Source organism: Taeniopygia guttata, chromosome 3 (genome assembly GCF_048771995.1).
Source record: "Taeniopygia guttata chromosome 3, bTaeGut7.mat, whole genome shotgun sequence".
NCBI lineage: Eukaryota > Metazoa > Chordata > Aves > Passeriformes > Estrildidae > Taeniopygia > Taeniopygia guttata.
In genome coordinates this window covers 87,948,402-87,969,263 of record NC_133027.1, presented here as the reverse complement: position 1 = coordinate 87,969,263, position 20,862 = coordinate 87,948,402, and the positions used below count along the sequence as shown (strand labels likewise).

At 44.2% G+C, this 20,862-nt stretch overlaps 2 protein-coding genes across 9 annotated transcripts in view; one reads left to right on the top strand and one right to left on the bottom strand.

Moving 5' to 3' along the window:
• Positions 1-18,098, top strand: part of RTN4 (reticulon 4) — a 42,164-nt gene extending 24,066 nt beyond the window's left edge. For 3 of the 5 annotated variants that reach the window (XM_030268708.4, XM_030268710.4, XM_030268711.4), the window contains 6 exons: positions 7,656-7,863; positions 9,679-9,817; positions 14,749-14,818; positions 15,471-15,517; positions 16,546-16,604; positions 17,019-18,098. In XM_030268708.4, the coding sequence (XP_030124568.4) occupies positions 7,656-7,863; positions 9,679-9,817; positions 14,749-14,818; positions 15,471-15,517; positions 16,546-16,604; positions 17,019-17,061 (566 nt within the window). In that variant the 3' untranslated portion in view covers positions 17,062-18,098. Of the gene's footprint in view, positions 1-376; positions 627-3,808; positions 4,166-7,655; positions 7,864-9,678; positions 9,818-14,748; positions 14,819-15,470; positions 15,518-16,545; positions 16,605-17,018 lie in introns of those variants that run through there. The other 2 variants (XM_012572309.5, XM_030268712.4) reach the window with 2 other exon arrangements.
• EML6 (EMAP like 6) overlaps positions 17,545-20,862 on the bottom strand; it is a 94,179-nt gene continuing 90,861 nt past the window's right edge. For all 4 annotated transcript variants that reach the window (XM_041715330.2, XM_072927370.1, XM_072927369.1 and 1 more), the window contains one exon: positions 17,545-20,653. In XM_041715330.2, the coding sequence (XP_041571264.2) occupies positions 20,629-20,653 (25 nt within the window). In that variant the 3' untranslated portion in view covers positions 17,545-20,628. The remainder of the gene's footprint in view (positions 20,654-20,862) is intronic.

The following is a 20,862-nucleotide window of genomic DNA, read 5'->3' as shown; positions in this document are numbered from 1 at the left end:
GCAGCTCCCAAGGACTAAAGATGCCAGGAAAAGGATTAATCGTGTTCTTCATGAACCTCTGCTTTTGTTCCAGGCACCGAAAGGGTCCTTTTCAGTTTCCCTTCACGCTGCTTGTTGTGAAGGGAGAAGTGTTACAAAGATGTCTCTGTTAGTCCTCCAGCAGGCAGATATTAGTTTACAGAAACCCGAGGGGAAGCCATACATCTGGGAGGTTTGTAAACGCCTTTGAACCTCTGTTTGAAAAGCAATCTATTTAAAGCTCGTCTGGTGACTACTTTTAGCTGGGCGAAAAGCAAAAGCCGCTTAGCGCGGCCGGGCTTGGTAGCCCTCGCTGCCGCCCGCGCGGTGGGGCCGCCGTGCCGGGAGGAGCCGCTCCCTGTGCCGGCGCTCGGGGCTGCGCCGGGCGCAGCGCGGCCGTGCGGTGCCAGCACTGCGTCAGCTCCACACCCCGTCAGCTGACCCGCTCCTGCAGCACCAGTGCAGCACCACTGCGGAGCCCGGGGAAGCCCATGGTTCCCTCCCTGGGCTGCAGGGCACTTCTCCCGCAGCTCTCCCCTCTTGGAATGCATAATTGATAATCCCAGCTGGAGAGATGGACAGTCAGCCGAGCAGTTGGAAGGATAAGGGTATTTATTCTTTCACCTTGTCTCCTTATTTTATTCCTTTTGAGGTGCCGCGGGGCCGTTTTCAGCAAATGGTGTCTATAGCATGTATTTATTTGATTATGAAATGTAGCCAAAGATGTGGAGTCTCTTTGTGCCACGTGCAGAAATATAAAAGCTGCAGGTTAAAATGGGTGAATACAAGCAATGCAGAAGAATAAATACTTTATGTAGGTGAAATGGCTTGTGTGACACTGCAGTTCTTTTCCAGTCCTACAGAGAATATTAATGAAGGGCTTGTTTTGGTATGCACGGCACAAACACTGGCATAGTCCGAATTTAATCCATAGTCCTTGGAAATTTCGAGATTATTAATAATCTAACAATACTATCCATTAACTGTAAAACCCCACGTAATTCCAGGTGATGTTTTAGTATTTTTAAGAGGAGAAATTGCATGCAGGCTACAGCAGGGTGGGGATATTTTATCTTAAAATCTGTTTGAAATATACCCTGAATCCCGTTTGCTTTGGATTGTTCCTAATTTTGCCAAATTCTGGGTAAAACTGTATCTGGTTTTTCAGAATTTACAGCCATAATATTAAATTTTTTTAGGTAAATAAGTAGCTAGCCTTAAATTAGTGTGGTGCTGACCTTTGTTCCTGTAAGCACCAGTGGGAGATCTCCAGTGTAAATCTCTGTGGATCATTACATTAGTGTTCAGTGTGTTAGAGTTTAAGCCTTATTTGAATAAGTAATCTTCATACTTTATCAACAGGACAAGCTTTAAAACAATTTCATGATCTCTGAATACTTAAATATATTTTAACAGGACCTGTTGTGCTTGGTGCATGTGAAGTTTTCATCTTTTTTTGGGAATTGTTGTTCAAAATCTGGGGTTTTTCATATTCTACTTGGACAAAATTGCTATCTCTCTAAAATCCTTAGAATGCTTTTTCAGAACCTAAATATATAGCAAAAAAGTCCTGAAGGTGAAAACACTTTGCCCCTGCAAAATCAGATTTTTAAAGTTTAATCTTTCTTTAAAGGGCTGTAAAATATCAGGAAAAGTATTATGCAGTGTTTAGTAACATATTGTTGTTGATATGTAAGTAATTTAAATGTTCAAGGCTTCATACATCAGGCCTGAAATTTGTGGGGATGGGAAGAAAGGGGGGGGAAAAAAAGGGCTGAGGTCAGAATGTTTTGGTAAAAATTGGAAGGCAAGTTCTCTTGTCTTCAGGCCCAGTTTTCAGGTTTGTTTTACAACCAGCCTGGCAGGGGTGGTGCTGATCTGAAAGCACATTTCCAACCCTGGAATTTGAGGCCTTGAGAATAATGCAATTTGTTTTGGTTTAAAAACCCTGAATTGCCTATCCTGAGAAGAGATCAGGTCTAAAAGAAAATGGAAGCAGAAATGAAGGGGTTTGGGGAAGCAGAAGACCGTGGTTGTTCTTGTTTTGCAGATGCTGTTGAAATCTGGCTTAGAGTTGTTTTTTTGTTGTTTAGAACAAGATGAAGATACTGTGTTTCATGTTCTTCTTTCCTTAGGTGAGGCTCCAGTGGCATGGAAAATGATGGGTAAAGTTCAGGGACTGATTGCACTATTCATCAAGCCCCAAAATAAATACAGAAGCAAATATTGCAACATGCTTGCAATATTTCTATGCTAAAAAATTACTTAAAAAAAAAAAGAAATCTAAAACCAGAGAAGAGAAAAAAAGTATAATTTGTAGTTGGACTTTGCAGCTGAAACACTGCTTCCTAATGAATATAATCTTAAATTTAGATTTAGTTAATGTGTTGTAGTTGAAGAACAAACACAATACAAGTAGTACAACCTTTGGCATTGATTAATACACGTGGTATCAACCATCTAGATAGGATGAAACAGGTCTACCCTGGGAGTAGCATGCTTTTAATTTTTAATGCTCTTGAAGATAGGCCCTATGGAGTAATTGGCAGTAAAATGTAATATTTATTTATTTATTTAATTTTTAATGATTTCAAGAAATTGTCAGGTTTTAATGGCCGAATATTGATATGATGGTATGGTGAACAGCGCAGCTGTACTCCCAGGTTATCCCAGGATTCTTTTCTAATTAATGAGTAGAAATCTCTCTGAATTTTTGTTTAACTGATGGCAAAGATTCCATAGGCAACCTTTATCATGAGTAACTGGGGCTTTGGAATGGTTTTTCCAGTTGGTACATTGTGCACACATGCACGAGTAGAATCTGGTCAAGTAGAAATTAAAGGAAAGTTGCTTTGGCTCATTAGGTAATATATGGGAATTTTTTTTTTTTTTTTTTTTTTTGAGAATCTGGTAGTGTTCGCCTTGTTCTAGCATGTACTTGTGAAATCTGTATCACTGTTTTTGCTGGGGTTGTAGTGCAAATGTGCCAAGCCTGAGCTGTGCATGGTGCAGCCTTGTTCTGTGCCCTCTGGCACCCAGCTGGGGCCACCTGCCCATCGGTCCCGCTGGATGTGCCGCTCCACGGGGATGCCTGTCCCTGTGACAGGGACAGCTCTGTTGATGGCAGTCCCACGTGCTTGGCACCACTTGCAGTCCTGCTGTCACCATCCAGTTTCTCCAGCCAGGAGCTGGGGGTTGTTCCTGGCTTGCAAGAGGACAGTCAAGGACCGAATTGGCTTCCGATGTGTCTGATGGGGGTAAACGGAGGCTGCACTTTTGTGGTCTGGTCTCTGATCCCGTTAGGATGTAACCAGGATTTTGAATAATCATCCTGATGCAGGAAGCCTTGAAAATGGCACCCGGTCTGTGGTGGTGCTCAACACACCAACCACTGGATGGTTGATGGCTTCTCCTGGGGGTTGGGCTGTGTCCAACGGGGCTGCCTCACTCCAGTGGAACTGCAGGGTCAGCACTCGGATTCTCTGCACAGACATCAGTAGAAACCCTGAGGATCATATCCTATGTGATAAGAAGTTTATTATGTGTAAGCGGAAAAGGCCTCTGAGCAGAAACGCAGAGCAATTTGTGGTTGTGGATTTTCTCCCCCGCAGCTTTCCTGCTCGGTGCCAGATTGTGCCGCAGCCGTGATGAAAGCTGCCCGTTCTCAGCGCTGCTGTCCCATTTCTCTTTTGGCACAACGCTAAATTGAGCCAGAAAAGGCTCCTCCCTGTGCCTCCTCGCTGTTACTGGGAGAATATAAGGGCTCCGTGCCTACCTTTCACGTCACAGGAAGGTTCCAGTGTAACAACGCCTGTAAATCGTACAGTGGTTTTTTTCCCCCCTCTCCCCTCCCCTTTGACACAAACAGCCTTTCTCTGGGGCTGAAGCGCGGGGTTTGTTGGGCTGTGAATACTGGATAGAGGGGAGTTGTTCATTGTGCAGGGAGCCCGTGGCTCCGCAGCTGCATTCCAAGCACTCAGCGCGCAGGCGGCCACTGGCGGGGCGGCCGCCGCTGGATCCGGGATGCAGCGGGCGGAGGTTGCGTAGCTCCGACCTCCGAGCGCCCTCGCAGGAAGTGGAAAGCGCCGGGAGCGAGCCGTGCCCGGGCCGGGTGTTTGCAGCACGCTCAAGATGGATGCCAAAACGGGTTAGTTCCTTTTCCCTGGTTTTATGTGGCACACGTGAGCTCAGCCCCTTCGTAGGTCTCGCTTTTAATTTCTCTTTCTTAAACAAACAAAACCCAAAACAGCAAGACAGGGTTGCTTGGTTGAGGGTTTTTTAAAAAGAGGATTATCAGGTTAAATATATCAGATCGCTTGTTTTTGTCATCAAAACCAGATATTACTTTCTCAGTTTTAAGTTAGATAACTGAAAGGAAAATACTTAAAAAAATACAGCACGAAAGCTATCGCAGCACTTGCTTTAAAAGCGAAATGTAACTGGATGAGTTGTGCATGTAAGGCACGGATGGTACAGGACTATTTTTAGACGTGCCAAGTGACAGTTCGTGCTTACCAAATGTAGGCAGCTGTTGTTGTATTAGAATAGGTCTGCAAGACATGCATTAATATTATTTATTATATTTCATATTATATAAAATGAAGCTCAGAACAGTTTCCATAAGGAAATGTGTTGCAGGGCTGTTGCTCTAAATGGGTTTGGGGTTTTTGTGTTTCTGGTTTTATTTTTAATCTGCTTTGAATATCTTGCGTGTAAGTTCAAGCCAGAAAGCTGTTTCTATTAAAGCTTTTAATCTTTTCCTGTCGAAATAAATGCAAATAACTTGTTTCTGATCAATTAGAGAATACAGATGAGTGGCTTCATCTGCTTTCTTGGACTGCAAAATTATAAAGCAGTTTTTCAGTGACTTAAACACCGAATTTCATTAGAGGAATGTACGATGATATCAGATCCGTATGTCATTAAGCCTAGGCTCGTTTGGTCGTTCTCCAAAAGGAGTGGAGATGAAATTAGGGACAATGTTTTATGTGCAGCTTAACTCTGGTCCGGGAGCTCCTGGTGGGGATTTTTTTCTTATTGATTACCGAGAACAAAAGACTTGATGGGGCGCTAAAGGCCATTTGGCTTTTGCTGTGTGCTTTAATTCCAGCAATGTACCTTTGTTTCTGGCATTCTGGAACTGTCATACTGATGAATTGCTCTCTTTATGTTCCTTATAACTCGGATAATGCATTAATGCATGGAATAAAGGATTTCCTATGGAGCAGGAAGAACCCACAGCTTTAAAGCTATGCAGAGAGGAGGGAATAGCTCGTTTATAGAAGTAATGCTGTCTGCAGGCAGAGGAGCAGGGCTCATACTGAATGTGTCACCTGATACAGGGGCAGCATCAAATTCGAGTGCACGGATGCTCAAATTGCAGCATTTAAAAATAAACACAGTTTCAATACTTGCAGTAAATGCTAAAAAAATGATGCCTTACATGATTTAAGAGCACAAAATCCACTAACTGTTTTTATCAAGACTAGTTGTGAAGATCTCACTCAGGTGTTGAGGCTCCTTGAAGCTGAGTTTAGATTTACAGGTTTACAAGGATTCTTAGGTCAATCACACAATTTTGCTGATGTTTAATGCAAGGTGTGCAGAGACAATAATAGACAATAGAAAGAAAAAGTTAAATTTTGAGATTGTAACCCACACAACAGCAGATCTATGATGACTTGATTTTGTTTATTTGTTTGATTTTTTACAAATACAAAAGAAAGTTTGTATTGCTTGGAGCCTGGGCTGCAGTGGAAGGAGGAGTTTGGATTGGAGGTGCTGGGGTAGCAGGAGCGTTGCCTCCCGGCAGTGCTGCTCTATCTCTGCTCCCATATGTTTGTGCAGCCACATGGTGACAGCGCCAGGCCCTGATCTGGCTGGCTCCTGCTTTCTGGGATGGTGTTGGCATGGCACGGGCAGCCAGGCTGGGAGAAAGGGGTGGGATGGATGGTGCTGGAGGGGTGAGGCTCTTTTTTCCACTGCACTTCTGGTCTGCAATAAACTGAAGGTGTTGGTGCAGCTGTAACCTGGCTCTTTCTGTGGGGCTGCAGGAAACTTCTGCTGAAATGTGAATTAAATATTGGGGTTAGATACTTTGCATTAGGTTGGGTTTAAGTTTCTGACCATGGTTTTCATCTTGCCTGCTGTGTGGTATAGTTTCCATGTTGGAATAACTGGGAAGAGCTTCAGCTCTTGAGAGTTTGGGAAAACCCACCTATGGGTATTCTCAGTTCAGTCAGAGAGAAGGGAGAGTTTCTAACCAGGCTAGAGCTTGGGAAAGAGTAGCAAAGGAATGTAAATAATTCTCTATCTCTCTTGTTGTTCGCATTGTTTATAGATATGTTCTGCCACCATGGATCATTCACTGGATAACAATGCTGCGATATGTTTTTACTTTAAGACCAATGGAATTAGTCTACACTATACTCTCTATAAAAGAGCGATGTATTTAAAATAAAGTAGTTAGTGTTAACATCACCTAACCTTCTGAACTAGAGTTCTTTCATTCCTGCCCTGCCTCAACAGTGACACCCACCCCAGCCCCAGGGGCTTTGGCATGTTATACCTGAGAAAGGTTTACACAGACTTTGCCCTACTGAGGCAACCATGTGTTGAATGTTGGAGCATGACTGTATTTTCATCCTGCAAGAAATAATAGACAAATTCTACTTTTAAAGTGTTTTTACTGTCATCCAAATAATCTGTTCCAAGCTGTGATACACTGTTTTACAGTTAATTTTGCTGATGTTTAGGATGAGACAGGATTACTAAATGTGTAGTGGAATAGTAATACGTTTCTGTAATTCATCTTGAACTCTGTCTCTGTTAGGTTATTGCTGTTAACAAACACATCTGCAGTGGGTGTGTTAAGCCATTACCTATGCCTTGTGCAAGTGTGTTCTTTGCTCTGAACAGTGATGCTAAAAATGGCGTAATATTGTGTTCTCTAATGAGGGCCACTTAAGGAAAACTAAACTTGGTTTGCAAATGAAGTCTTCTGCATTGGAGCACAGCAGATTTTGTCTGGATTGACATTTCAGGGAGAGTATTCCCTCTTGATGGCTCAGTCTGTCACCCATAATCAACATTATAAACTCCCATGGGAATGCTTCCATCAAAAGAAAACAAAATGAACTGTTAATGAGTCTTTGAGCAGTGCCTTTGCCTCTACCAGGCATAAAGATATAATGGTTTAGAGATCTGTTGAAATCTGTTTAGAGATCTTGTTACCTGTTCTCACAGGGAATTGGAATCAGTCTCTCCAGGGAGTGACATCCTCAAAATGTCTGACAATGAGAGGAAATGAAGCACAAACTGCTGTGGTTCGGGTGCAGAACATAGCATAGTAGCTGAAGAGATGAATTCTGACATTGCTTAAGGGCAGCATTGTTTTAAAATTTGAACAATTGCATCTAGGGTGATCCTAATAGCAGTAATCCAAATAATCTGAAGTCAAGAGCTGAACCAGTACTAAATAACCTATTTCTAGTTGTGATTTCAGCTCTGGTTTGACGGGGGTTCTCAAGTTCCACTCTTGGTGACTCTCAGCAGTTGAGTGAATAATGAAAAATTGCTGCCTTGATATGAATGCCAGAGGTGTCTTGTTCTAATTTTTTACCTCTTTTAAATTGTAGTTGTTGACCTCCTTTTCTGGCGAGACATTAAGAAGACCGGGGTGGTGTTTGGAGCCAGCTTGTTCCTGCTGCTCTCATTAACAGTGTTCAGCATCGTGAGTGTCACAGCCTACATTGCCCTGGCCCTGCTCTCTGTCACCATCAGCTTTAGGATATACAAGGGAGTTATCCAGGCAATCCAGAAGTCTGATGAGGGCCACCCCTTCAGGTGAGATTTTTATTTTCATGAAGCAAAATTGTGTTGTTTTGGAGAGCAGCGGTGTTGGTGCTGCCAGAAGCAGTGGGTGACACATGCTGTTAAGATGTTGCATAATAACATAAATAGACTCTGCAATGAAAAATGTGTTCCCCGCTTTCAGATTTTCTCAGGAGTCATACAGTAAATACAGAAAACAGACTGAGGGCTTGGTACAAGGGATGGAAAAATTGGAATAAATTTTGCAGAGTTTAAAGTATGACAAAGGGCTATTTTAATATTTTCAAAACTTTTAAGACCTTAAAATTTGTGGTTTAATGTGTAGCAGTGTAGCTGTGCTCCCCACTTGCAAGGTCAGTGACAGGGTCCAGGTACCCACTGTGCAGAGCTGCCTCTTAAGAGAAATAAGACCATATTAACCTGTGTTGGAGGACTTGTAGGAGTGTGTGTTTCCTGCTTCCCTGCCAGCCCTATCCCACTCTGCCCAGCCTTGCTTCTCCCTGTTATTAATGTGTGAAGTGGCTCAGTCTTCTCTTGCAGTCTTCAGAAAGTCCTGTTTGCCCCTCTATCTACAGCCCTCTTACTAGTTTGGCAGTGTTCCCATCTTCTGTAAGGCAAAACAAAATGTAGGTTTCCCTCCATTCCTCCCAGACCATGTGCAGTGGCTCCTTTTCCAGTGGGAGCCAGTCTGTGGGACAAAATTATGGGGGAAAAACACCATCCCATTAGGGTGAACATTCCCAGCTGAAATCCTGCTTGCTTCTCATTATCCCAACAACAATTTCAAGCTTTTTCTTAGCAAGAACAAGCAGAACTTTTTCTACCTGTGATCTTTCTGCAGTTTTTTTCTAAACATACTGATAATCCTAAGTAGCTTCTGGACATTCATGCCCAGCATACCTGGTTGCTTACTTCTTTCTGAATAGCTTGTCCACAAGTAAAGGATATTTTTACTTGAAAAATCCTGTGAGAAGAATTGGATTTTTGATGCAGGTGCTGAGTATTCTGTGGATGAGCTGGGAAGGGTGAGCAGATGGAAACCAAGGATGGATGGCAGAATGTAGCCTTGAAATGGCCGCTTGCTGTAGTTACCATTTGAAGTATTTTCATTTGTATTGGACTTGCCACAAGGTCATGTTTACCTTTACCTTAAATGACATACATAGGAGCATTGTGCAATTTTCATATTAAAAAATCCCCAAACAAAACCTCCCCAAAGCAGAATCCCCCCCCTAAACAAAAGTTTAACAGCTGTAAAATGAGCTCCATTTTACAGATGTGCTGCACTGCTCCTTCTGCCTCCAGCATGCACATTAGATAAATAATTTATACTTTGTTTAAAGACTCCAAATTGCCGTAGCCACTGCAACTAGAGATAAGTGACAGCTGTGGGAAGGAAGCATATAACCAGATACAGGTTTATATCTTTTATGTAAAAGAACTGCTCTCACTAGCTGTAAGAATTTTTTGTCTCAAATGAGAAATTTAGCTCATTTTGCTGTGCTATAGTACATTACAGCTTAATGGCAACTCCACAAGGGCCTTCCAGGGGCAGAAATGGGTATATTGCTTTTGTAGGATTTTTTTTCCTTGTCTTAGCCCACTCACCTTTTTTGCCTGGTGCAGGTGACTGAGTAAACAGCAGTGAGGAAAAAAATGGTTTGCTAAGAATAATGTAGGTTAGTTCTGTTCTGTCCTTTCAGCACTCCTCACACTGTGAAGTTTCTTTCTCTATAGCACAAAATGGAGGCTCTATTGATACCATATCTAACACATAGCTCAAGTTTGCAGCACTTTTATGTGAGGTTTCCTGGCTGTCTTCTGCAGGGCTTACCTGGACTCGGATGTGGCCGTGTCGGAGGAGCTCATCCAGAAGTACAGCAACGTCGTGCTGGGCCACGTGAACGGCACCGTCCGGGAGCTGCGGCGCCTCTTCCTCGTCGATGACCTGGTGGATTCCCTCAAGGTGAGTTTGCCTCTGTGAGGACATTGCTGCTGACCGAGGTTAGCAAAGCCTGCTGGTCCTTGCAGAATGAGCAATGGCTCTGGTTAAGTAAATAACAAGGTGTCGTTTGCTCTTGGAAGTGTTCTGCACAGAGCTGGAAATCGAGTGCTGCCTGCAGTGATAGTAACTGTAAAGGAGAACTTGGTCTACTTGTGGGCAGAGCAGTAACACAAATGGAAAGCAGAAATAAGCTGTGGCTGCTTGCAGCTCCCTGTTCTAGCTCCTTGCTAGTGCCTCTCACAGCAGGAATCTTCTAAACATTGAGGGTGTGTCACTGATGTGTTTGTCTCTCTGGAAAACCTGGCTCTGGGCTAGATTGTCCCAGCCTGGTTTGGAGTTGGTTTCCTGTTTATGTTTAGTGCACAGCTCCCTGTCTTTAAATAGGAGTTTTTTCCACTTTCTATTGGAATGGTGAGGACTGAGTGATGCCCTTGGGTTACTGGGAAGGTGGACACTTGTTCTAACCCCTGGATTTGGGAGTGAAAGCTGCTGTTTTTAGTTATGGGAATTACTGAAATGGGATTTGCAAATTACTCTACCCAGTGTGAGCAGTGCTGTATAGCAGCTAGAGTCCATCCATGTAGAATTTAACGGGATTTACTGAGAGTGGCAGATCACAACTGACTGTGAAGAATGGTAATAATTAAACAAAATGTAACCAAAGGAAAAAAAAGAAAAAAAACCCAACAAAACACTGCAATAAAACCCTCCAAAATAAAAGAATTAGCTGAAAACCATTCATTTTTGTTCTAGGAGAATTGTATTCTCTCCTTTCAAGTTTTAATCGCCTTTCTTTGTTTTTGAAAATGGTATTTCTTTTTCCTAGTGCAGTGTGTTGTCCACTTCTTTTTCAGTTTGCTTAATCTTCTTGAAAAAACTTGCATTTATCCTGCAGTAAATCCCCTTACTTAGTGCTTTGTAAAGTCCTTTGAGTTGTTGTGGAGTTGGGGGAGGGGCTCCTTGTGAAATGTGGGGAAAACCAGGAAGGCTGTCCAAGCTTTTGTTGTAATTGTGCAACAGAAACCTGTAGGCAGAGGTCAGAATCTTACCCAGAGTTTGTAGATCCAGTTTCTCATTATGCTTTAAGTTAAACACAGCTGGTGCCAGAAAAGCTGTGCCTGGTGCCCTGCAAGGCTCTGGCAGTGAGGCAGTTCCCTCTGGAAGCAAGAGGAGGTGTAAGGGGGCTCTGCTGCTCCTGGGACAGATTTCTTTTTTCTGGAGGGAGAGAGGAGGTGGTGTATTGGCCTGCGGGTTGTGCAGTAATCTCCCTGCTCCTGAAGGGCTTTGGCTTTTGAGGAGCTGGTTGTGCATTCTTTTCTGCACAACCATTTCTTTTCTGTGTTTTGAGTCATGCTCAATAGTGCTGCTGCCAAAATCCTCTTTGGATCTGACTATCAACAGCACAGAAAAACTTGGAATCACAAGGTCACTTGTGTTCCTGATTAAGGCCTTCGTGATACATGCCTTGGTCTGAGTTAGGAAACTTCCCATACCATTTGTGTAGAGATCCCAACCCCTTGCAGTAAAGGAGAAGGAAACAGTGAGAAGCCAACTGCTGTTTCAGTGAACAGTGGTCTAAAAACAAGGCCTTCTGGAGGAATTATGTTAGAAGCAGAATTAATTCCAGCCAGAATGTCTTCAAGGCACTTTAATCACTTAAAATACTACAGTCCATAGGAGAGATGTGTTTATTCAGCTGAACGAATTCATTTCCCCTCTCTCCTTCTGACATTTAAAATGTTTTATGTAGGTTAATTAGTCTAATTTATGGTAGTTGGAAACAACCCTTTATCAGAAACCAGTGAATGTCAGGACAGTTCACAAGCACAAGTTACTGATTTTGAAGAGTTTGTGCTTGAGGAGAGCACTAGGATTCCAGGGTCTTATGTAATTATAATGGCCCTGGTTTAAAAAATAAAAATATCTTGGCTTGTGTAGTTTAAACATCTTCACTCTAGGAAACCACATGTTTATGTATAATTCAAGTTACAGAGCTCTAATGCAGAAAATGTCTGCAGGTCAGTCCATTGTGTGTAATAGTTCTCACTGTAAAATCTGTCTTGTTAAGATTTTTCTTCTTCTTTATTAAACAATACTTCAGTCAGGAAAGTCTTAAAATGGACTCTAAATATTTATGCAACACAAGGAGAAATTCCTCGCAGCTCTTGAGGAGCAACTCCAGAGGAGCCCTTGCCAGAGCCCCAGGAGAAGTTGCATTTTGTCCTGGCAAAGCTGTGCTGGTACTGGGCATCGCTGCTCTTGCTCAGCTCTGAGGCTTTGAGGATCAGAGCTCTGTATTCGGAGTATTCTGTAGCAAAGAAGGGGCATGGGGCACCTCTGGATTTGCCCATTTTGGCTGGCAAAAGTGGGTTCAGTCCATCAGCCACACAGGCCTTTCACTGCTGTACAGGTCCTTGGAAGGGTCACGACAAGCTTGGCTCCTGAGCTTCCCCCTCATCCCAGGCAGGTGGGAGGGGCAGAATCAGCTCTGGAGGTGGATCCTGGGCTGCCTTCTGCTGTCTTTTTCTTGTCTTAGAGCTTTATTTAGTGGTGTTTCAGGGAAGTTTTTAGTGTTTGTAAAGGTCTCTTAGGTATGTTTCAGGTAAGCTTTGTTGTGTCTGTAGGGGTCTCAGGGTTTGCATAGTTTATAAGAAAAAGAAAATAGACACCAGTAGGTAAATGTGGGGTTGAGATGGACTCCAGGATGGATAATCCTGGGAGAGCTGCTTGAAGTGTTAGAGGAGTGCAGAGAGAGGAGTTGTGGAATTAGGGTCTCTCTCCAATCCAGTACTATAAGTGAAGGGGGTTAAAACCTGCATATGCAGCAGTTTATGCTTCTGCCCTGATGCTGCTCTGGACAGACTTTGGGTGGAGAGAAGCTTGTGTAGTCAAATGTGAACTCCTGGATTTTGCTCTTTCTTGAACCATAAATTCAGTGCTCACTAAAATAAATAATTGATAATTCTGATAGCTCTGATAATGGCTGGACTTTGGGATTGATTTGTGTCTTGTTACCCCTATGCTTATGTAAATTCACATTTCCTGCCCTGCGCAGAGTGATCAGCAGTGTTCATGGCTGCTGAGTTGGCTGGGTGATGCTGAACTTCAGGAATTGTGTCCATGGGGAGCAGATTATGGACAGCTGTTGGGATACAAGGGAACCACTCTAAGCCATCACATATTCAGGGCCTTCTTGCCCAGTGCAAGCTGCTGCTTCCTTCCTTCTCTGGTGGATGTGCTGCATGTGCAGGCTGCTCCAACATGGAAGTGTTTGCTCTAGTAAAATGTCTGATGCAGAGAGGTCAGCTCCAGGCTCACCCTGGCATTGCAGGGCAGAACTGGGCCAGGGGGTTCAGCAAATCTGCTTTATTTTCCTTGAGAAACCTGCCAGAGTCCACCTGCACCACTGGCAATGGTGCAGCCTCTCTGAGGGTTGACTTTGTGCTCCTCCCTGGTGCTGCTTTGTTCCATCTCAGAAGTGCTGACAGAAAAAGAACTGCATCACTTGCAGTCAATGCACCTGAGTGAAGCTCTTAAGTCAACTTGATTTTGTTGCAGGGATCATGGAATTAAACTTGTATTGACTACCAATGCACTTACCTTGTTGCTGGCTGTTGATTTTGTTTGGTTTGGATATTTTACATATTTTGATAAGCTAAAATTGGATGTTGGGATATGCAAGTTCAGAGTACCTTGGCTGCAGGCCAGTTACCAGGGTCCTGGCTCACACCCACAGTTCTGCAACCATGCCTTGTTTTCCTTGCCAGCACTTTGTGCCCATCCTTTCCTTAGGTGTAGCTCCTGCTCATGGGAGTGTTTCCATCCTGGGTTGTTCCCTGTGCCCAGGCCTGCACACCCTGCCAGCCTTCTCATGATGTCTGTCCAGGGTTCTGCTGGAAAACAACCCCATGTGCTGAGCTGGCCAGGGCTGGGGTCTCTGCTCTGTGCAGAGCAAGGGATAAACACTGGGAAAGCTGCTGTTTTCCTGGCTGCTGCTCAGCTCCTCAGCAGTCCTGCAACTCTAGAAGAAAGCAGTTGATTTTCTTCGGGAGGAATCCTACCCCAAAATAGAGTTGGCAGCCCTTGGTCCCCTCCCACTGCTATAGGTCAGAGGTGTGCCTGGGACACTCCACCTGGCACTAAATGTGGGCAGACTTTGTGTGGAGCTGGGAAACGGAGCCTGTGTCCTGCCAGGAGCTGGACAAATGCTGTAAGCAGGGAGGGAGAATGGGGCTGAGATAGGGAGCCAGCAGGCAGTGTGGGGCTTTAGGGATGGCTTGGCTCTGACCTGGAGCCAGCTTCCACGTTAGAGCACTTTTCACTCCTCTTGTCCCTAAATTTTTTAACATCCAAAGTTTTTTGGGTTTTTTGAAGGAGAAAAGGTAAATCAAGGACACCCTACCCGGTTACCTTCCAGAGAGGTTTTTCCTGATGTGTCAGGGCCTCTCCCTGGTCTGGTCAGAGCATGGCTTGGCCAAGTGGGTGGACACTCGGGTGGCAGCACGTGTGACCTTTCTCTCTGGCTCTGTCCTGCACCAGCCCTTTGGCCTCTCTTGGCCTGGCTTGTCCCCTCTCTCTGGAGGGTGGGAGGTAGGAGAACTGTATGTTTGCCCTTCATTCCTCACCATGGAATTGGCAGTGCCCCGAGAAGGCGCAGGGCAGTGTTTGGGCACTGCTGACTCGGGCTGAATTCAGCCCTGTGATCTGGACGCAGGAGTCCACGTATCCCATTACTGAGTCCTTCAGCCATCTCATCACCCAGCTCTGGTTACAGGAGGTGTACAAGGGTAAAGTGCAGTTTGGGGCTGTTTAGATTGTTATTTGTGTTTGCAGCAAACCCTGGGATGTCCTGGGCACAGAGTGGGTGCTGACAGGCTCTTTTTCCCTTGCAGTTCGCAGTATTGATGTGGTTTTTCACTTACGTTGGTGCCTTGTTCAATGGTCTGACATTACTGATCCTGGGTAAGTGTGGACTTGTGTTACACACCTGGCACACCAAATAACCTTGGGAAAGCAGTGGGATCTGGTCAACACTGGGAGGCTGATTCTGTAGCCTTAAGATGTTGCACTTTAAGTTCCTTTTTTTTTTGATGAAGCAATGGAACAGGTAATTTTGAGTTGTGTTGTTGAATTCCTTGAGATTGCTATTTCCAGACATTACACGGTTTGTAGGCAGGTTTGTTGTGCTTGTCCCTGTCAGGCTTAGCCTGCCCCTAATGTCATTGCTGTGCTGGGACTTTGGAGGAGGTGCAGGATCTGTAGTGGCCGTGTCCCACTGCAGGATTTAATTTCTTATATCCCAGAGCAGGCTGGCTTTCAGGTGTTAGAACCAACTGATGCCTGAGCAGCCTTTGGGAAGAATTTGCACGACCCACTGTGAAAAAGTGACCTGTGACCGGACTTAACTGTACTGTTGGTGAGACCTGGAGAACAGCTCAGGGTCTCCTTAATAGGGATTATTCAATTTTCTGGCCAACAATTGGTCGTGGGGCTTAATTGTTCATTTTTCTTGTACATTTTTGCAAGACATACCAAGGTGTGGAAACTAGTCCTTGTTCTGCTTGAACACCATCCCTGTTGTCAATATTTATGCATTTGATGTGCTTCTTTCCAGCTTTGATTTCGCTCTTCAGTGTTCCTGTTATTTATGAGAGACATCAGGTGAGTATTTAATAGAATTCATTAAATGTTTCATAAAATCAGCTAGAAGCTAAACCAGAAATAATTAAAATTAATTTCAGTCTTCTGAAATATTTAAAGCCTTTAAAATAGACCTTTACCCAGGAAGCAGGGCCAGGGAACACTAGTTCAGCTTGAAGTTCAGACTGTGTGTGCTTTCACTTTTCCTTCTTGGTGGAAGAAGAGATTTCCCCAGCAAACAGTTCTGGAAAAGGCCTGATGAACTTGGAGGCCTTTACTACTGGTCCAGCTTTGGTCAGGACTGGAGCGGCACTGGCCATGGTGTGTTAATCCTGCCGTGCCTGTTGGAGTTGATATTCAGGATTGGTTTCCCAAAACTCTGTGGAATTTGTAGCCCTGGCAAAAACAGGAGGTGGGAGATGCTTGGCCCAATCCAGGGCTGCTCCTGGGGAGAGACTCCCATGTTAAAGGAGTAGGGAGGAAGGAGCCAAAGTAAAATGCTTTTGATTAAATTATGGCCAGGGCTGTCTTGGCCAGGTCACTGCACAGGAGGGGGCTTAGCCCTTCGTCTCCCCTTTCAACAACAAGGCTGTCGTGGGGGCCGGGCTGGGACTGGGGGTAGGCAGGAGCAGATGGCAGAGCCTCATGGGGTCCTGTCCATGCTCCTCCTGCACAGGGAAAGGGAGCCTGGGAGCCCCAAGGCAGGAGCATGGACAGTGTGTGGGGCTTAACCTGAGCCGCTCAATCCTCTGGCCAGGCTGCAGCCTAAGCTGGTTACCCGGCCCAGATAAGCAGCTTTGCTGTTCTGTGGGCCCCACAGGGGCCCAGCCCTGCACCCATAACTGGGGCTTGATGGACCAGGGAGAAGCTGGGGATTGATTCCTTTGGGACTTTGCCCACTGTGCCCTCTGGTGGGTGCATTCCTAGAGTTCTGGCATCATACTGAGAAATATACCCCTGGCTGAGCTCCCACTTCTCCCAGAGTTTTGTGAGACTCAGCCAGGCTGCAAAGGAGGAGCTGGGTTGTAACTTTTCTGCTTCAATCCCAGGCCCAAATCGACCATTACCTGGGACTTGTGAACAAGAACGTCAAAGATGCCATGGCAAAGTGAGTTGGTTTGGGTTTATTTATTTTCCTTTGTACAGATAACAGTTCCTGGCACATGTGGCACTCCTGTATAGGACTAATATAGTCTTCCATGTGCCAGGCCAAGGAGGGAAAAGGGCTCTAACTCTGTGCTGGTTAGGAAAAGAGCTCTGTTAATGTTGATGCTGTATTGAAATGAGCCTCTACTCTTTTTAATGGAAATCTGTGTATGTCAACCCATTAGTGATACCTGAGCCCCTCAGCAGGTGCAATTGAGGGGGGAAATGAGAAATTCAGCTGTTTAATTGGGCTCAGAGTATAAAGCTGTGTTGTGAGGGTTCTTTTCATGTGTTGCTGTTTCTAAGACTGTTTAACCTTTTCTTTTTTGTCTATTACTCAAACTTACTTTTGTGTGTTTCCTTCTTCCTCTTGCAGGATCCAAGCAAAGATCCCTGGGTTGAAGCGCAAAACTGAATAAAAAAAGCCTGAAGCAACTTATCAATAGAAAAGGAAGTTCATCTTTTAAGGGGGAAAATACTCATTGGATTTACATGGGGAGGGTCAGGGAATAACAAACCCCTTGACATTGCAGTGCAATTTCACAGATTTTATTTTTTAGCAACGCAGTGTTTGAGGAAAAATAACTGTTTTGACTGCCATGTGTTTCATCATCTTTAAGTATTGTAAGCTGCTATGTATGGATCTAAAACTAATCATCTTTCCTTATCCTGTGTGCAGCACTGGCTAATACAAACAACTGAGACGGCTGTACATTTGCTTCATCAGAGGTAGTTCCTGCTGCGTTCCGGAGGTGTAGAGTGGGTGGGGCAGAGGAGAACACTTCCCAGTTTGTGCACTGTGTATGGTCTGTGTAGATTGATGCAGATTTTCTAAAATGAGATGTTTTAGAAGACTATACCAGTTTAGCAAGTTTTGAAAAATCTTGCCTTTTTGGTATGAGTATAGTTGTATTGTGATTTTGTTTTATCAGTTGCCAATATATATATATATATATATATGTGTTTCACAAAGCTTAGATCTTTCAGCTGCTCCACAGTGCTTTGTACTTCAGAGAACTGACTGAGGCCTGGACAAGCTCCAGAGCACACAAGCTTGAGAAACTAAAGTCTCTGTAAACACTGGCATCTGTTGGAAACAACAAAAGAGAAATGAACAAAGAACCTTCACACAGAGCAAAAGAAACTTACAGCATACACTTTGTTGCACAAATGTACAGTAGTTGATCTTGAGCAAATAATTCTCCAGCTTTCAGGCTCTGATAATCTGTGGATTGAGTATCTAATGCTGCAAATGTTGTTTGGAAACTTAAAGCCCTGTCCTGTTATGCAAGAAATAAGTGAAAATTTTTACACTTGCAGTTTGAGCTGTACTGAACTAAGTCTGTGGAATGCATTGTGAAATGTAAAAAAAAAGAAAAAAAAATCCCAACAAAAAAGGAGAAAAAAAACCCCACAACCCCAAAACTCCAAGTATCAATAAAGCTTATAGACATGATACCAGTATTTGGCTTTCTTGAGGCAAGTTTAATCTATTTGTGTTTATTTGAAGTTCATTGTGATAAATATCCATTTGTCCATGGTGGTGGCAGTAGTGTCCCAGTAGAGCACGGTGCAGGGTGGGTTTGTCAGGGTCCCTCTTCTTCTGCAGCGTGAAGGAGCTGCTCAGGGCCACCTCCAGTGTCCCAGGGAGCTCCAGAAGGTGTCAGGCTCTTGGATTTTGAAACAGGAGTGGTTAATACCATTTTCAAGTTTGAAGGAAATAAGTCCCAATAATGTTTCCAGGGCAAAGTGTTGATTCTGATTTAACAGCTGGACATTGAAAACTTGTGTACAAATTTATTTGAGATGCAGATCTTAAGTGAATGGTATCTTGACCATTGAAAAATAGAAATTCATGCATTAGTATTTCAGTTTACAGTACAATACAGCATTACTTCTGAGCATTTTATACAGGGAGCCAGACCATAGAAACATACAAACCATAAGTAAGTGTTTTCCTGACAGACACTATTGCTTGAAGATATTTCTCACATCACTGTTGATTAATTCATTCTGCCACGCAACTGGTTTTATTTGGGATACAATCAATGTGTAAGGAAGGCAAACATGAGTGGTTACAACACAGGCAGAGGTGCTCACTGCTGGCAGCAGCTGACAGAACAGGATTTGATCCTGAAGGTTTCTTTAAAAAAAAAAGACTGCATAGGGACTCATACTGTGTATCTGACAAACTGCTCTGCTGTATAGTCATATAAGGCATTAATAAATTCAATTGTAAAAAAAAAAAGGTGATTCTTTGAGGTTGCTGAAGCACTTCATGTGTTAAACAGACAGGAATACACTCCTTTAATGGGATGTTTTGCTACTTTTCTGTGCAGGGGGCAGCAGAAACAGACTGGCAGGAAGGTTCCAGAGTTCAAAATCCTATTGTCCTGAACTGGGACTAAAGCACTGTTCCTTTTCAGAGACTACATGTAAGTCTAAATGTTTTATTTTGGCCTCTATTTTTTTTTAATTAAGAAAGTTAATTTCAAAATATGGCTGTTGTTCCATGCCCAGAATCTTAAATATCTTAAAATACATATTTTGGCATTGCCCATATTTGCTATTCCTTTTTAAACTTTCTCCAATTCCACTGTCCCTTGAGCTTTTGGTTTTGACAAAATGTTCTAACAAATAGTGAAGGGTTTGAGTTGCCTTTTGGGAATATCTGTCTGTGGTTCCACTTTGCCATAGAGGCAGCTCTCCTTTGATCTCAGCTGTCCCCCAGGCCAGGACAAGGGGCTCTGTGGGGTGAAGGGAGAAGCAGGGATAAGGAGAGGAGCCCAGAGTCATCCACAATAAGCTTTTCCCCCCCAAAAAAAGGCTGCATTTCCTAGTACCAGAGGATTTATGTTTTGCTTACAAGCAGCATGGACTGGCTGGAGGGAACACATAGCCCTGCTATAGGGACATTCCAGGGATTTTTTTGAAGGCTTAGGACCCCGCTCCAGAACAGGAAATAAGGATTGATGGAGGCTTTCCCACCAGGCCAAGATTCTGGCTGGCCATTGCCTGTAGGAGTGTAAAGCACGTTTTCCTATAAGTGGGGGGAGCATGCAGGAACACTTGAGGAGTGACTCTCAATCTTGGTGTTAAAATGTCTTGAACCTAGTCTGTCCAAACCCTCTCCTCTCACTCACTGTTGGAGTTTAGCTTGCACTGCTGGCTGCAGGAGCAGCTGCCCAGGAGCTGGAATGCCGTCACTTTGGCCTTCTGACAGCACAGAGCTGCTTGCTGTCGGAAACAGTGAGGAATTCACTTGTGAAGGTATTAAAAAACCAAAGCAGAAAATAGGGATAATGTAAGCACCCAGCTGGAAAAGGTGAGAATGGTTTAGCCCTCCTCTGGGTGAGAGTCATAGCACCATGTGTGGAAAGCAGGTGGGGGGAGGCAAGGCTGCAGCCCAAACTACTAGAAAATTATTCCAAGGCACTTCATGGATAGAAAATTCTGCCAAGTATATATATTTAAAAATAAAATGGACTTAAAAAAAAAAGGATACTTTGCTCCTTCAATTAATGAAAGCTGAAGGGTTACTTCCCCTGTCCCCAGCCTGCTCATTAAATGCTCCCTGCTTTACTGAGTGCACCAAATTGGAGTTTTAAGCAGGTGTGGTTAAAACCCACCCACTTCTTGAACGTTGTTCAAGCCACAAATTCGGAAATTAAAGGGCCCAGCATTTCGTCAGCATTTTCTCCCTTTTCAGACATGGTTTGAACAACACAGTATTAGGCAAAAGCAGCTTTGTGAGTGAACTGTTCATCCCTTTGGGATCCCCAGGTTACCCTTCAAACCGCAGCTTCCTTCGCAAGGGTGTCAGGCTTTCCAAGGCCAGCTCCCATCCCCTTTTGGTAATTTGGGATGAGTGAGCTGGAAATGTCAGCCTGCAGCAGGGCTGGGATTCCTGCAGCTGGAGGGGCATTCCCAGCTGCCCCGGCCAGCACCACCCTCGCTGGGGCATGACAGCAGCAACCCGAGGCTCCTCAGAGGCAGCGCCACACGAAGACACTGGAGACAGGAGGGAGAGCAGGGATTGGCATTTGGCACAGCCCAATGAGACAGGAGCAGAGAATAAACACATTGGGTGTGTGAAGCACACACTGTGTGTGTGTGCAATACACTCTGTGCACACTGTGGCTCTGCATATGTCTATGCAATGTGTGTGCACTGTATATGTGCATGTCTGCAGAGTGAGCACTGTGTGTGTAGTGGGTATG